The 15,080-nt window shown below is 48.1% G+C and overlaps 1 protein-coding gene across 1 annotated transcript in view; it reads right to left on the reverse strand.

Annotated features, from left to right (window-relative positions):
• Positions 1-15,080, reverse strand: part of EPHB1 (EPH receptor B1) — a 414,697-nt gene that overhangs the window by 75,488 nt on the left and 324,129 nt on the right. The window contains exons 6-9 of the mRNA XM_012787778.3: positions 14,941-15,065; positions 7,506-7,668; positions 4,411-4,519; positions 3,511-3,575 (exon numbers count right to left, since the gene is read on the reverse strand). Of these exons, the coding sequence (XP_012643232.1) occupies positions 3,511-3,575; positions 4,411-4,519; positions 7,506-7,668; positions 14,941-15,065 (462 nt within the window). The remainder of the gene's footprint in view (positions 1-3,510; positions 3,576-4,410; positions 4,520-7,505; positions 7,669-14,940; positions 15,066-15,080) is intronic.

Consider the following 15,080-nt stretch of genomic DNA (forward strand, 5'->3'; position numbering starts at 1 on the left):
CCCACTGTCTCTCTGCCTCATCCTGGACTTGGGAAGCCACCCTTGAACACACATGAAGGACTCCCAGGCCTTTCATCCAAGCATCCAGAAGCATACCTGGGATACCTTCTCTTCCCAGCCTGCCTTCCAGGTAATCTCTTTCCACCCAAACCCACACTCTTTACATTCCACCACGCTCCAGGCTCTTAGGAGGAACATAAACCAGTGCCTTGGAGACCACATTATGTTCTCAAATTTACCAGATCTGCCACATCTCAACTGGATGAAGAGGTATTCTGTTTGCAAACATTTGTGTTATGTCTCCTTCAGCCTTTGGATCAGTTTGAAGGGGGTTGTCTGGAGAGCAGGGATTGCCAGCATCCCTGAAGCTCCCTGTGCCCTGCCTGCAGGAAAGAGAGGTGGAGGCTCTCTCAGGCTTGGTGGATGAGATAGGGAGCTGCTGCAGGCTGTCACTCCCAAGGCAGGAAGCCCTGAGAGGTCTAGCTTGCTGTCCACATCTCACAGAGATACATCCATGTGGATGGTCCTGGGATAGTTATGTGTACACATTCAGATCAGACATTATCAACCTTTCTGCCTCCTGCAGAGGGACCCAGAGGGGAGACCCACAAACCACCAAGGGCATCTGGGATTAGCCCTGGAGTGATCCTCATGATCTGGCTGTGGAAAGAGCATGGTCTTGGCAGCCAGACTTACAGGCTGTGCAGCCCACCTCTGCTACCTATGCCAGTGTGACTTGGGTGAATCACTTAACCTTCCTAGACTAGTGCAGTGGTTGTAAAGGTTGCACAAGGTTAAGTGAGCTTCCAGAGTAAAGTTCCCAATGCAAAGCACAGAGTAGGCTTCCCTAACACAGCACTCCTGCCCCATGCCCTTTTTGGCCAAGCCCTCCCTCTATTGTATCAGAGCCTGCAGTTTCCTCTTCTGTTGTGCATGCTGAGCCTCCCCCAGCTCAACAGTCCTTTGACCATGATTCTCCAACAGTAATAGCTTTAATCAGGGGGATAGATGTTCACAGGAGAAAATGCATGAATGCAATTCAAGGCATGAGACTGGAAGTTGAGAGGACCTAGGTGCAAAGAGGAGCCAGGTGTCAGGGATTGGATAAAAAGAGAATAGTTATGAATAGAGGGAAAGGACATTTATAAAAGGTGAACTGAATTAAAAGAAGGGCAGACTTCTAAGGCAGCCAAGGGAGTGAACTCAGGCCTGCAAAGAACTCTGCATCCATCCAAGCCCCCGGGAAAGCGACTATGCAGTTTGTCAACACCGTGCCTTCAGCTGTCCTCTCTGGTCACAGCCAGGCCACTATCACTGCAGACTGTGGATTGATTTTTCTATGGACTCTGGAAACCAGGAAAGCCTCTCTCTGTTCGCCTGAGAGGTGAAAGTCCCCCTAAAGGTGGCTGTGGGCATTTTGGAAGCATACCTTTGTGCACATGGACACCACATGGTGGCCTGGCAGAGCCATGGCTCAAGAGCAGAGTAGCTAAATTGAAGCAACCAAAAGAACATCGAGTTATACCACACTCAATGCTTTGGGGCCCTCTGTACTGTACCCCAGGCATGGAGCCAAGGCTTAGCTTGCATGCCTCTAGAAAGGGGGCTCCCACCGAATGCATCCTAAAGTATCTTTAGATTTCAAAATGGGATCCTCCCTGTTGAAACCAATTTTGTATCCCTGTGGTCCTGACTCTGCTTTCAGGCTGATATAACCATCTCCAAATGTTTCATCCACAGGGTTCACAGGATCCCAGAACTGATGTGGACCTCACAGTGGCTCATCATAACAAGAAGTCAGCCCAGAACAAGGGGCAGGTGGCAATGTCAGAATCCTGAGGCAGAGGCGGGGAAGCAGGGAGATGAAGAAAGCCCTAGAGATAATTCTGAGGTACTCCAGGGCATGTACCATCACTTGAGAATCACGAGTACGACCAAAGAATCTGTTTTTCAGTTGGGGAAGGTAAGGCCCTGCTTGGAAGTGCTAATGCACAGGTTAACGTAAGTAAAAACACCCGTAGATTATGCCATGAGGCAGAGTCAGGCCATAGGAAAGGACAGAGAACACAGTAGGTTGATCTCTTTGAAACTAGTGACAATGGAGGCCCAGGGTGGCCTGGCAGGGGAAAGAAAGAGGGATAAACAAGGCTGTCAGTTTAGCAGGATCTGTGCATGTGACCTTAGGTAGAGCCCCCATTTGGGCTGGGGATGGTGGAGGCTGCAGATGGTAGGGGCTGCCCTGGATCACTGTGGAGAGCAGCCTTGCCCTGAGCCAGTGCCTGGTCCACAGCTTCTCCCAGCAATGACCCCCTGTGCAGCAGCCCAGCACCAGGGGCTTGGTCCTCTACCAACACGTGGCAGGGCCTTTACCTTGGATTGAAAGCCATAGCTACAGGATGCCCTTTGTGCAGCCCAAGTCAGCACCGGCCATGCTGGAACATAAGCTGCTCCATGGTACAGCTGCTGCTGTGAACGTCTTCGCATTACTTTCCCAGCTCAGGGAACTTGAAAGAAGGAGCAGTCTGGTCCATGGGAACTTTCGCCTTGGAGTCCAAGTTTACTCCCAGAAGATCCCCCCAAATGAGGGCATGCTTAGTGTGGGTGTGCCTGTCAGGCCTGTTTTCCGTACTCACTGCAGAGTGAACAGGAAGAAAAGGGCTTCCATTGCAACAGGGGGACTGAGGTGGGATGTGGCTTACAGAGCAAGCCTGTGGCCGAGCACAGCACAAAGTGCTGGGACAGATTTCTGAGGGCATCTGTGAAATTCGAAGTGAATTATTTAGAAATAGTCTGCCTCAAGGATCTGAGCATGTCGCTTTCTGGAGGCAGGAAGATGGCCCAACTGACCTAATAGGACCTTTTTCAGATCTTGCAATGTTGTAATTATAAAGATGAAAGGACCATTCTGACATAGAACTTTTTGTTGCACGTTGGTAAATTTTAGTTATAAGAATGTTTTATACACATAGGTTTTTAAAAAGAGAGGGGTGGGATAATGAGTGAGAAAAACTTTTAAAGATACTGCATAAAGGAAAATACTTGGGAGATATCCCAGTACTTTGGCCTCTTGGGTTCTGCTATCTTTTTAATTCCCTACATTCATGTTCTGTGGCTTATCTGTGAATTTGGTTAACACATTCCCTAGCCGCTCAATTGGATAAGATAAGGCAGAAGATGTTAATAGAGAACCCTCCATCTTTTCCCACTGAGTCTGATTTCAGAATTCATTGACTTGCTAAACTCAATCTTTTCCATGCATTCCGTGTCCTATGCAGGCTTATCAATGCAGAAGATAATCTACCCACCAGGCATCCAATGAGTGCCCACAATAGGCCAGGCAGCCTGTGGTCCCCAGGGACTTGCAGAGAGAGGCTGCCTCAAGCACTGGGGGCTGGTAGAGTACTTACCATTGGGACCAGCCGGTCTGGCTACAAAGAGAGTTCTAAGCACTGGCCCACTTGACTCAGTGGCCCACCGGGGGTCAGGCGGTGGTGTCTGCTTTCTACTCACCTCGGCCCGTGCTGTAATGCTGGAGCTTATCACTGTACACGGCCTCTTTGCTATAAGCCCGTTTCCTGCGGATGCAGACAAGAGGGGCTTTCTTAGCCAGGCCGCATGCACATCCACCCTCTGCTCCACCCACCTCCGCCCGGGCCTCACGTCCAGATGGAGGCTCACCAGGGCCTTTCCTGGGATTGGGGACAGGGCAGCTCTCACTCTAAGATTTTGCTCCTGCCATGGCCAGCATTCTGGTTGACCACCAATCGCTCCTGTGGGCAGATGAATCTGCTTCCCAGTCAAGGTCTTACAGCAGCCGGGCAGGGCGGTGGGCCCCCAGTCAGGGGGCAGCAGTGAGGAGGATGCAGAACCGCTTGGGAGGGAGCCAAGTAATGGGGCTCTGTGAGGCAGAATCTGTGCTAACCACCAAAGCAGCAGCGTTAAAAATTCACAAGGCCTTCAGGGCCAGTCTTTCTGCAAAACTGGGAGCTCCTCTTTTCCTCCCCACCTCCTCTCCTGCTCCCCTGCCCTTTGCCGGCTGCCCAGGGCCTGAGCTCTCTAACTGGAGAATGGGCTGCGCTCAGGCTGTGATGCTCCAGTGGGTCAAATGCAATTTTGCAACTGTCACTCTGAAAAGCCGTTGTGTGTGAGGGGGGCTAAAAGTCTTGGCTAAAATGAGGTTTGAGGATGAATGCTGTTTACTTATAGCTTTGCCCAGCTCTCATACACATTTTATCACAGGCACAGAGAAAATAAATAATCTGGAGAATTCCAGGCTGCCTGTGGATTGAGGTGGAGTGATGATCGTGTCCGTGAATGGCCAGGCCCTGTCTGGTCCATGCGGGCTCAGAAGGGGCACGTGGAGAGGGGCTTCCTGGGTCAGAAGGGAGCAGGCAGGAGGAGAAGACGTACCTGCTACAGACGATGGAGATGGCCACCAAGGACACGACGAACACGACCCCCGCCGCTGCTGAGCCAGCAATCAGGGGCAGCTGCTCCCTCAGCTCTGACTTGTAATCATCTAGGTGAGAAAAAGGCATTAGAATGCTGCCCACGTACCCTTTGCATACAGCTGGTACTCAGTGCATGATACCAAACACATGATACGTGTATATACATGTGTATGTGTGTGTATATATATGTATACAGTTTCCATGCATCAGAGCTGTGCACCTGACCACAACAAAGAGTAATATTTAAGTTGCAAATAAACAACAACAAGAAACAGAGGACAATGACAACAATAAAGATGAAACAGCAGTGACAGAGAGAGAATCTGGGAACTAAGGGCTGATGACATTTGTCTTGGAGCAGAGATGACTCCAATCTACATCCCCTCACTTGGAAGGTCTCTCAAAGGACTGTCAGCCATGCCAAGGATGATCCAATGGAGGGGAATTATCCAAATGAAAGCCACTGAAATATCTCCCAACGTATGACGTTATTGAAATGTAACATAGCCAATAGATTCATGGAGCAGATATTCAAAGAGCATCCACAGTCAGCCAGCACCTCACTGCACCAGGGGCTGAGGAAGATGAAGAAATGCCTGAGCAAGGGTCCAGCACTCTAACCTCCCACTCAAGAAGAAAAGGATCAAGGCTTCTGCCAACTGTTAAAACCATGCTGTACTGCACATGTTAAACATGACTGTTTCTGGATTAGAACCTCTGTGTGAAGAGCAGAGTATTTGCATGTTTAACAAATACTCCGGGTGACATTTATGCTCCTCCGTGTTTGAGAACCATCCTACAACTATGTGGGTGGAGAAAGAGACTTCTAAGGACAAGGATGTTGGTGCTTGAAGCCTCCCACAGTAGAGAAATCCATTTTAAAGACAGGAGGTAGAGTTTCAGTTGCCCTCAGCTGAGAGCTTTTTGTAACATGTGTGTTTAAGAGAATAAATGTGGCACACCTATAACTTTGACTCAAGCAGTACAAAAGCAATCCATGTAACCAAAACATTTGTACCCCTATAATATTCTGAAATATAAATAAATAAATACATAAATACATTTGGCAAAAAAAGAAAGTTTCAGAGCACCACAGTGTAGTGTCCTCAACAATGTCCAAACTTCACAAAGCAATATGAAACATGAATGTATTAAAAACAATTGGGCATCTAAGTCATAGGTTAGCACACTGTAGCTAAGAGCAGCCCAGGACATTAGTGGGTCTGTCCCATGTGGAGGTCACCAGCCCAAAGTATGGCCATCGACCTTGGGCAGGATTTCACAGGGTCCCCCCAGCCCCAGTGACCCTGGCATTGATCCACCTTCAACTACCTTTGCTCTGCTGGCAGGCCTGCAGCCTCAGTGAACGTAATCACTACCAAGGGGTGAGCTTCGGTCATTAAGATAAATACTCCCAAATTTGGCCACTTACCAGAACTCTCTTACATCCAGCCCCTCTTGGGTTTGCAAAACTTAACTGCCAAATGTAAAAGGAATAGCCTTCTTGGGAGAAATTTGTTACTTCTTGATTTGTCTAGCAGAATTGCCAAGAGACCAGTGCTCAGAACATTTTGAGTTTTGGGCTTTTAATCCTGTGTACCTCCTGTTGCCAAAGTGCCTATAAATCTAGATGGTAAGTGAGGTGCAGAGAGGGGGACAGAGTCCTTAAGGAAAAAGGAAACAGTCTATATCCTCTTCATACTAGCAACATTATTAATCTGAATGAACTGGCTCACCTTTCTACCCCATCTCACTATCCTCAAACTACAAGAGAAAACTCACCTAAAATAAACTCAAAACAGGTTGCAAACTCCAGTCCTTCAGGGGCCAGTTTACCCTATAGCACTCGGGTTTGGATCTTTGGGAGACAGTGGGCACCACAGGAGGGCAGCTGCCTCTCAGCTCTCAGGCAGGGGTCCTCACTCCAGAGTGCCCACCCACCCACGTTGGCTTCTCTTATGATTTTCCACAAGAAAATGAACATTCTGATTTGTACAAGAAACCATCTGATTTTTAAATGTTTCTAATTAACTTTAAAATTGTTTTAAAATACAATGTGAATCAATATAAAACCTCAAGCCCTATCGAACACCCTAAGAGCGTTGGCCTAAAATAAAATGCTATGTGAAGGGCAGACTGTTTTCTGTGTAATTTGACTAATTAAAGAAAAATGAAACACTTTCAATTTGGGAAGTTAGGAATAGACTGACATTTGGACAACTATCAGGAAACAGTTCAAATGTGAATAATAAATACAGACAGACAGGTAGGTAGATACATAAACTATGGCAAATGGCTAGCCAAGGGAGAGAGTGGTGGACGCAATCAGAAAGATACACCCACACGCAATGCTAAAGCTGCAGGGAAGTCAGATTTTCAGACCCATTGAAGGGAATAGTCTCAAGGACTGGTGGAGACAGTTGCACTAGAGAGCTAATAAAGCCCAAAGATAGAAGTATTTTTGGTGACAGACGTTCTGGCCTTGAGAACAGCTTGGTTCTTCTCCCTGGAGACACCTGAGCAGAACCTCCTGGGGGTCCCATGTGAAGCCTCTTCAAATATTCTGAGATCTTGGGTGCATGAGACTGCCACCCTCCAAAGTTTGTCTCTCGGTTTCCCTCCTAGAGACTTAGTCTCATGCAACCGTGCTGTGAGCTCAGCTTCCAGACCTCAAGCACAAAGGAGTAGAGTGTGTGCAAGGGTGAACCACATGGCCATCTGGACCTGGACACAAAGGGAGGAGTGGGCACCAACCCCTGAGACAAGTGTGGGTCTCATTGCTGTGCAAATGCAGGAGTGCACGTGGTGAGAGACCCTTCAACAGCAAATCCAATCAGACGTTGGGGGAGAAATGGCCCAGACTTCAGGGAGATGGCCTGCCTGGTGAATCCAGCAAGTTTCCATGGCCCTACCGGGAGGCAAGCCCTTCCAAGGGAATTCCACTGGAATTCAGCATTTTGGCTGTGAGTGCAGCATCTTCAGGGCTGCTTCCTGCCCCCCCCCCCCCCCCCCGCCCCAAGGCCTGCCCTGTGCTCCTGTCCCTGCCCCCCTTACCGTCTGTCAGAGTTTGGAAGCACATCTTGCCGCTGAACTTGCCGTAGCCCGCCACCGTGCGGGCGCGCACCTGCACCACGTACACCATGCCGGGCCGCAGCCCATCAATCCGTGCCGTGTTGGTCTGGCTCCTGGCCATGGAGGAGTTGAACTCATTGTGCTCCTAAAAAAGAGCAAGGGAAAAGGGTCACCAGCCTGCTCCTAAGGGCTGTACCCTCAGCTGCTCCGCCCTGCGGTACTCAGGCCCCATCAGTTCTTGGCCCTACAGCTTTGCTAGAAGTTGTCACCAGCCCCAGGCCATCCCTCTGAAAGGGAACAAGAAGCCTGGACCACAGGGATACAGAGTCAGCTCTGGACTATGAAGAGGAGGAAGGAAGAGGTCTGAGGAAATGGATAAGCTCCCAGGGCCTGGCAAGGGGGGCTTATATCACTTTCTAGCCCTTTACCCCCAGGGTTCAGAGGTGGAAGAACACAGCACATCCACCTTTGCAAAATCCTTTCAAATTAGATCTCAGCAGAAGCAAACTGGGAAACGTCCACCCATTCCCTGCCTGCCTCTCTTTGTCTTACTTCTGCTGAGCTGTGCATCGGGTTTTCCCTCCCCACTCAAGATCTCCCTGGTCACTAGTTGCAATGGCTGTCCTAGATCACTCCTTAAGTTCCCTCAAGTGCTTAGGCAAAGCCTTTGTGTCCACTCTACTGAAGAGGTTGAGGCCATTCTGGATTACCTCCCACACCTGCTTCTGCCATCACCCTGGCCTATGTCTGGGTGCCCATCCCCCAGCTGCTCCCCACCAGCCCCAGGGAAGGCATGCCCCTTCTCCCTGGAGAGTAGGCCCTGTGTCCTCATGCCCCACCTAGTGGGGTCAGCTCCACTCTAATCTGTCATGCCCTGCAGCACCTTGAGTGCTGACCTCCACAGCCCCTGCCACCTGCACATGTGAGACCTCTGGTGTAAGCATGTTCGTGTGTGTCTTTCATCCTGACTTCTGCCTATCACGAGCTCCCTTAAAGGGTGGCTTCCTCTTTGTGCTGTTGATCTTACTGAACATGTGACCAGCGCCTGGACCTCTGCAGCCTCCCATCTTTCCTGATGATCCCATCCACCTCACCTCCACCCAGTGCCACAATTCTTTTCTTAAAAGGCATTCCTAAACCTATCATCATATAAAAACAAAACTCCTAAATCTAAGTTCACAGGCCCTTCCAATGAAGTCAGTTCCAATCTCTCACATCCTCCTAAATCCAGGGATGACACCCTGGCCACCAGGCCTTTGCTGAGGCTGTTTTCCCAGTCTATAATGCCTCTCCAGGGCTCCTCTGCTCCCTCCAGGCTGCTTTAGCCTCTGTCCCCAAAGTCCCCTCTCTAGGAAGGCCCCCTCACTGCTCTGGCCCACCAACTCTCTTCACTTCTGTCCTTCCAGCTTACACCTCGGTCTTAGCATATTCATACACACCAGCCTGCTCCATAATCGTTTTCCTGAGAGCCTATCTTTTTTTTGCAGAGGTTCTGGGCTATCTCCAAGCATACAGGAACCAAAGCTTAGAGCCTGGGCCTGCCTTTGGCTGCATCATGAATCCTAGAGCAAAGATGACCTTATGTGTATTCATTACTCATTCATTCATTGGGCCAGGCAGTTATATTTATGACACACTACCACGTCTGGTTGCTGTGCATGGGCTGTGGGTACAAAGGCATGGTCCTTCTCCTCTGCGGACAGAACATCTTGTGGGGTGGACTGGAGAATGTAAGATGACTACAGTGTTGGCTGAGTGACTTGGCAGAGGGCAGCTCAGGGGGTTGTGGGGCCACAGCCCAGATTTGGAAGGGAATCCAAAGGGGGTCAGGGAAAGGGTGACAGGAGCTGAGTATGAAAGATGAAAGAAATTAGCCACATGGATGAATGCAGAGAGTGAGAACAGAATTAAACATGCAAAATCAAGGCCCAGAGGGGTTTAGAGCCTGAAAGCAATGGGCATATCTGGGGTGTGGGTGGCATAGAGGTGGGGAAGATTTAGAAGCAGTTGTAAGAGGCTACAGGTTTGAGACCAGCCTGTTCTAATGGAGGGGATGTCTATTGCCCCCTGGGGGAAACTGCCTGGGGAGGAACTGCCCACCCACCCCTTGATCTCCTCCAACAGCAGGGCATCCTCCCCACTCTCAGTAAGGGATTCAGCTGAAAGCAGGCTGTCCACTAGAGAAGGGATGTCATATAGAACTTTGGTCATTACTATTTTGACACACTGAAGATCTGAGATCTGAACCTATGAAAAACACCTTGTCATCTTGCAAATAGGATAAAGTCCCATTGCTACACAAATCCAGACAGCTGGCTGAATTCTCTGGTTTTACTGGAATCTGATGGAATCATGCTGTGCTTGAAATATGTGAAGCAATGACTGGGTAGCTTTTACTGAAAAAAAAAGTGTTTTGATATATTGGTATTTAGATTGTGAGGACTAAACATCACTCCATAATCACTTTATAGTCTGCGCATTCTTGAAGAAGTTCAGTGATTAAAATGAGTATCAGTATCTTGTTCCCCACAAAATCATAAATCAATTCCAGACAAGTGTGTGAGAGCCATAAGCAAGGTTGCTTATGACTGATTTCCTAGGTGTGTGGGAGATAGAGGATGGAGGATGCAGCTGTTGAGGGCAGAGACCATGTCTCTCTCATTTCTCCATTCCCACCCCGACATGCAGCGCGGCACTTGCACCGCCTGGGCGCTCAGCGACTTAGTGCTAAATGAATGAATAAACAGCATGCTTCAGTCCGGTTATGTGAACCGATCGATTGAGCACAAGATATTACCAGCGTCTGAAAGAGTTTCTATGAGAAAATGATCCTAAAATTCGAAAGGCAGAAATTCCCAAGGCCTAAACCAGCTCAGGCTAGCCTAGACCGTTAGTATGAGGAGCGAGTAACCACCTAGACACTTAATCATTAAGACAGCGGAGAGCAGATGTAGACGCTCCTCCCATGGTTTGCCCACAAGTGCTGACGCCAGGAGTGAAAAGTGCTACACGACAGTAAACAAGAGAGAATGATGAATGGAAACGTATTAAAATGGGGATGGAGATGGACATGAGAGAGGCTCTGGGAGTGTCACCAGCTTGATGGCACCCAAGCTCTCTATTAATGAGCTGGTGGGGGAAGCAAAAGCCTCATTGTTTCCATTCACAAAGTGAAACTGAAAGTTGTCCCAAGCACAAACCTAGGGTAATGTGGCGCAGGAGACCCAACAAGGCCTTCAGGGGGTTGCAAAATTGCCCCCCAGGGCCAGAGACCAACCTGTTATTATAAATTAAGTTCCATTGGAACCCAGCCACTCCCATCTACTTACATATTGCCTATGGTTGCTTTCCTGCTACAAAGTCAGAGTTGAGCATAGTAGTTGGGATGCGACTATATGGACCACAAGCCTAAATTATTTACTCTCTGGTCCTTTACAGAGAAAGCTTGCTGACTCCTAGTTGAAATGAAGGGGCTGGGATATCCCTGGGGAAGAGGAGGTGGCACAGGATGAGGGATGGTGGGGTTTGTTCCAGCTGAATCCATGACATCTACTGGGCTGAATTCTATTTGTGTTAACATCTCCTAAAGACCAGGATTCCACGGCCAAGTGAAGCAGGTAGGCAGATCATTCAAGTATTTGGATTTAATATGAAGATATAATCTTTTATTTCAGAGGCCACACTAATTTGAGATTCTTAGCATCGGTGACGATTGCATCCACTCTTGTATCCAGCTCAGATATTTCCAACACTGAAATATAATACAAACGTCTATAACTCAGGTTCTATGACTTGCCAGCTGTGACCTTGTGGTCATGGGTAAGTCCTTTAACCCTTCTATGACTTAGCTCTATCATCTATGAATTGGTTATATCTGTTTTCAAGCATGTTTCTTTTGTTCTTATAAGGATCAGAGCTAATACATCTGTGTATATCTGGCCCATAATATGTGATTCATATATCATGAGTTATTATCATTGCTTCAAAATGCCCTCATGGGCTAATATCTTTTTCTTTAGTCATATGAGAAATGGTCAAGGCAGTGTAAAGGATTTTATCATAGTTAAGCCCGTTACAAGTGAAAGTGAGTTCTACAGTAATATACCAAATGGTAACCAATGCTTTGGCAAAGATCTTTCTGTGTTCCCATGGAAAGCACTCTATCCTCTGGAGTGGGGACAATAATATGCTTCACCGAGGTGTGGAAGCTGCCTCAGGCAGTGGGCTGCTCTGTACTTGTGTCTGTTAATTATTAGTGTAAATTACTAGGGGCAGGAAGGAGGCCCAAAATAGGAGAATAAGCTTCCTTCCTCACCTGGGCTAATTGCAGTTTTTCATAGGAGGAGGCTCAGGTGTAAAGAGTGGGGGAGCCTGGGCTAGTTTTGGAGGAAGGGGCCCAGGTCACAGGCCTGAGCCCTAGGGCTTCAGTCCAGGGCCCATCGTCAAGCCCTTGAGCCCTGCCCCAGCTGCCCACAGAAGTCACAGAAGTGACAGCCCAGGTATAGCACACGAGGAGGAGCAAGTGGCCTGCATACACTCTGCCCCTTCCCAGCACCACCGCTGCCGCAGGGCAAAGGGCCCAGGCTCACTTCCTGACTGTGAGATCTAGGCAAGTATTTTTCTTTTTCTTTTCAAACTTCTTTGTTTCCCTTTTTAAAAACTTCTTTACCCACAGCAATGATACCAACATTTCCCACCATGGTGTGTGAGAGGGAAAGTAGATGTTTATAAAGGCCCTGGCACACAGTAGGTGCACACTAGGTATGATAAATTATTGTTATTTTTCTGAGATGAGTTGTTATGTCAACAGGGCTGTGTATGTAGGCCGGGGCTGGGTAGACCCTTGCTGATGACTCTGAAGTCACACCATATCCTGGCCACACGTGGTACTCTGTGGAACCATTGGTCAAACTTTGGCAACGAAACCATGTGGTCAACTGACCCAAACATATTGGTCTGAAACATGTTGAAAAGTCAACATTTACTTTGTTAACAGACAAAAAATATCTGGCAAGTTAGGGCCCCAAATCCAAAGTGGATTGGCTATAACAGGTGCTTATGAATCCAGATGGTGTACATTACCCCCAATTCACTGAATTATCTAAATCGACCATTTACAAAACCTCATATTCTCTAAGTAGAAGAGAGCGCTGCTTAACCTCCACCTTGCTTGCAAGTTCGGCTGTGATGGCTGAAGGGCACACCTCCTCACAGCCTAGACTGGCGATCCATCTGGACCTCCGCCTTCAGGGAGGAAAATTGCTACCATTTACAAATGTGAAAGCTGTGACCTACAGTGGCTAAGTAATGTGACCACAGCTGCATGGCCGGTCACCCATGGAGGGCACTGGAAGCTCGGGCTTCTGCTGCCCAGAGCAGGTGGCCCCACTGTTGAGCATGGTCTCCCTATTGCAGGGCTGCGGGTCTCTGTCCTGGATCCCCTTCTCATTTCCATTGACCTACAGGGTGACCGCACTCAGGCTCAAGGTTTCCATACCATCTATGTACTGCCAATCCAAGATGAACATCTTCACCCGGGTCCCTTCCCCTGAACTCTGGACATGCACATCTTGCTGCCTACCTCGCCTCTCTGCTTGGCCGTATTACAGGCATTTTAGACACAGAGCTGAACTTCTGTTCCTTCCCTCACCCAAAATCTGCTCTAACCACAGTGATCCCCTTTTTGGTCAATGGTGGCTACATCCTTCTAGTCAGATTCTGGCCCAAACCTTCCCATGTCTGAAATCCAACTTGTTAGAAATCCTCTTGGCTCTGCTTATAGTTTATATATCCAGAAATCAACTACATTTCAGCAATCTTCTACTTCCACCCTGGTTAAAGCCGAACTAGCAGGCCTATTTTCAATGGAGCAGCCTGAATAATCCTTTCAAAATGTAAGTCAGATCTTGTCCCTGCTCTTATCCTAAACCTGCTATGGCCCTAATACACTCAACAGAAACACTCTAGTCCTTGAGGTCCAGCATGATGACCTCCCCTGGCAACCTCTCTCATCTACTACTTCCCTGTTGCTTACAGTACTTCAATCATGTTGGTTCCCTTTCTGCTCCTGGAGTCATCAGACATGACTCTGCCTCAGGGCCTTTGCACAGGCTGTTGCCCTTTCCTCTCCCAGATAGCTGCTTTGCAATAACCATATCTTCTTCAGGTCTTTACTCAGACCATACCTTCTCCAAGAGGCCTATGTTTACCCTTCTATTTAACTCTGAAACCTGCTCCTCTCACAAGCCTTTCTCTCCTGATTATTTACTCTGCTGTTTTTTCCTTTTTCCTTTGCACTGCTCATTTGCTAACATACTATATGATTTTCTTATTTGTTACTTTTATTGTTCATTGTCTGTCTTCCTCTGTTGGAAATTAAGCCCCTTGAGGGTGGGAAATTTTGTCCGTTTTATCACTAATATATCCTAGAATATCACAAAATAGTAGACACTCAATAAATAGTTGCTGAACAACAACAAAAAAAATGAATCTGGTGTTTTTACAAATAATGTGGTGGGTTACTATAGAAAGTACTGTATTTTCCTGGGATTTTTGCAAATGCTGCAATCACCATGGTACCAGGGAGGCCCTACTTTCCTTGCAGACAAGGAGGGACCAACTCCACAATACACCATTTCCCTTTTCTTGGCATCACAGGCCCTGCTATAGCCCCAAGCAGCGGCTGCTAAAGAGCAGTCAAGGAAAATAATACATAAATTTCTAGGAATTTTGGCCGGGCGCGGTGGCTCGTGCCTGTAGTCCCAGCTACTTGGGAGGCTGAGGCAGGAGGATTGCTTGAGCCCAGGAGTTTGAGGTTGCTGTGAGCTAGGCTGACGCCATGGCACTCACTCTAGCCTAGGCAAGAAAGCGAGACTGTCTCAAAAAAAAAAAAAAAAAATTTCTAGGAATTTCTATCTCCTCCTTTAAAATTTCCATTTGCATGTTTTTAACCTCCACAAATATATTAGTACAGTAGTATATGCACATAATTTATAAATTAAAAAAACTTATATTGGAGGTACCCAGTCAAAAACTTTGCAAACCACAGATCTACAAAACCATGAAATCCTCTGAAAGTTCAGGGACATCTGGCAGTTTTGTAGCATCTGCATTAGTATAGCAAGCACATGACCGGACAAATGGGACTAGTCCTGCTCATACCAGCCAGAACTATCCAGACAGCAGGGTGGTGCATTGGAAGGTTCTCTCCTAAGTTGATACAGAAAGTGCCTGGGCTTTGGAGGCTGTTGCTAGGACAGACCTGGGTACTCTCCCAGGGAGCCTCTGCCTTCCATCACCAGAGTCCGCCCTCCTGCAGGACTTCCTCTAGCCTGTATCCTTGTGCCCACAGATAGAAAACACCCATGGGGCAGTGGCTGGCCCTGGATGTTGCAAGCTTCAGGCAGAGCTGGCTCACCTTCTCATAGTACCGGATCTCATAGTCCAGGATGATGCCATTGGGTTGCTCCGGCTGTGGCCATGACAAGGTGATGCTCCTCATGGTGGCACTGACCTGGTGCATGATGGGAACAGTAGAGGGGGCTGTGGAGAGAGGAA

This window comes from Microcebus murinus, chromosome 1 (assembly GCF_040939455.1).
Source record: "Microcebus murinus isolate Inina chromosome 1, M.murinus_Inina_mat1.0, whole genome shotgun sequence".
In the NCBI taxonomy this organism is placed as follows: Eukaryota; Metazoa; Chordata; class Mammalia; order Primates; family Cheirogaleidae; genus Microcebus; species Microcebus murinus.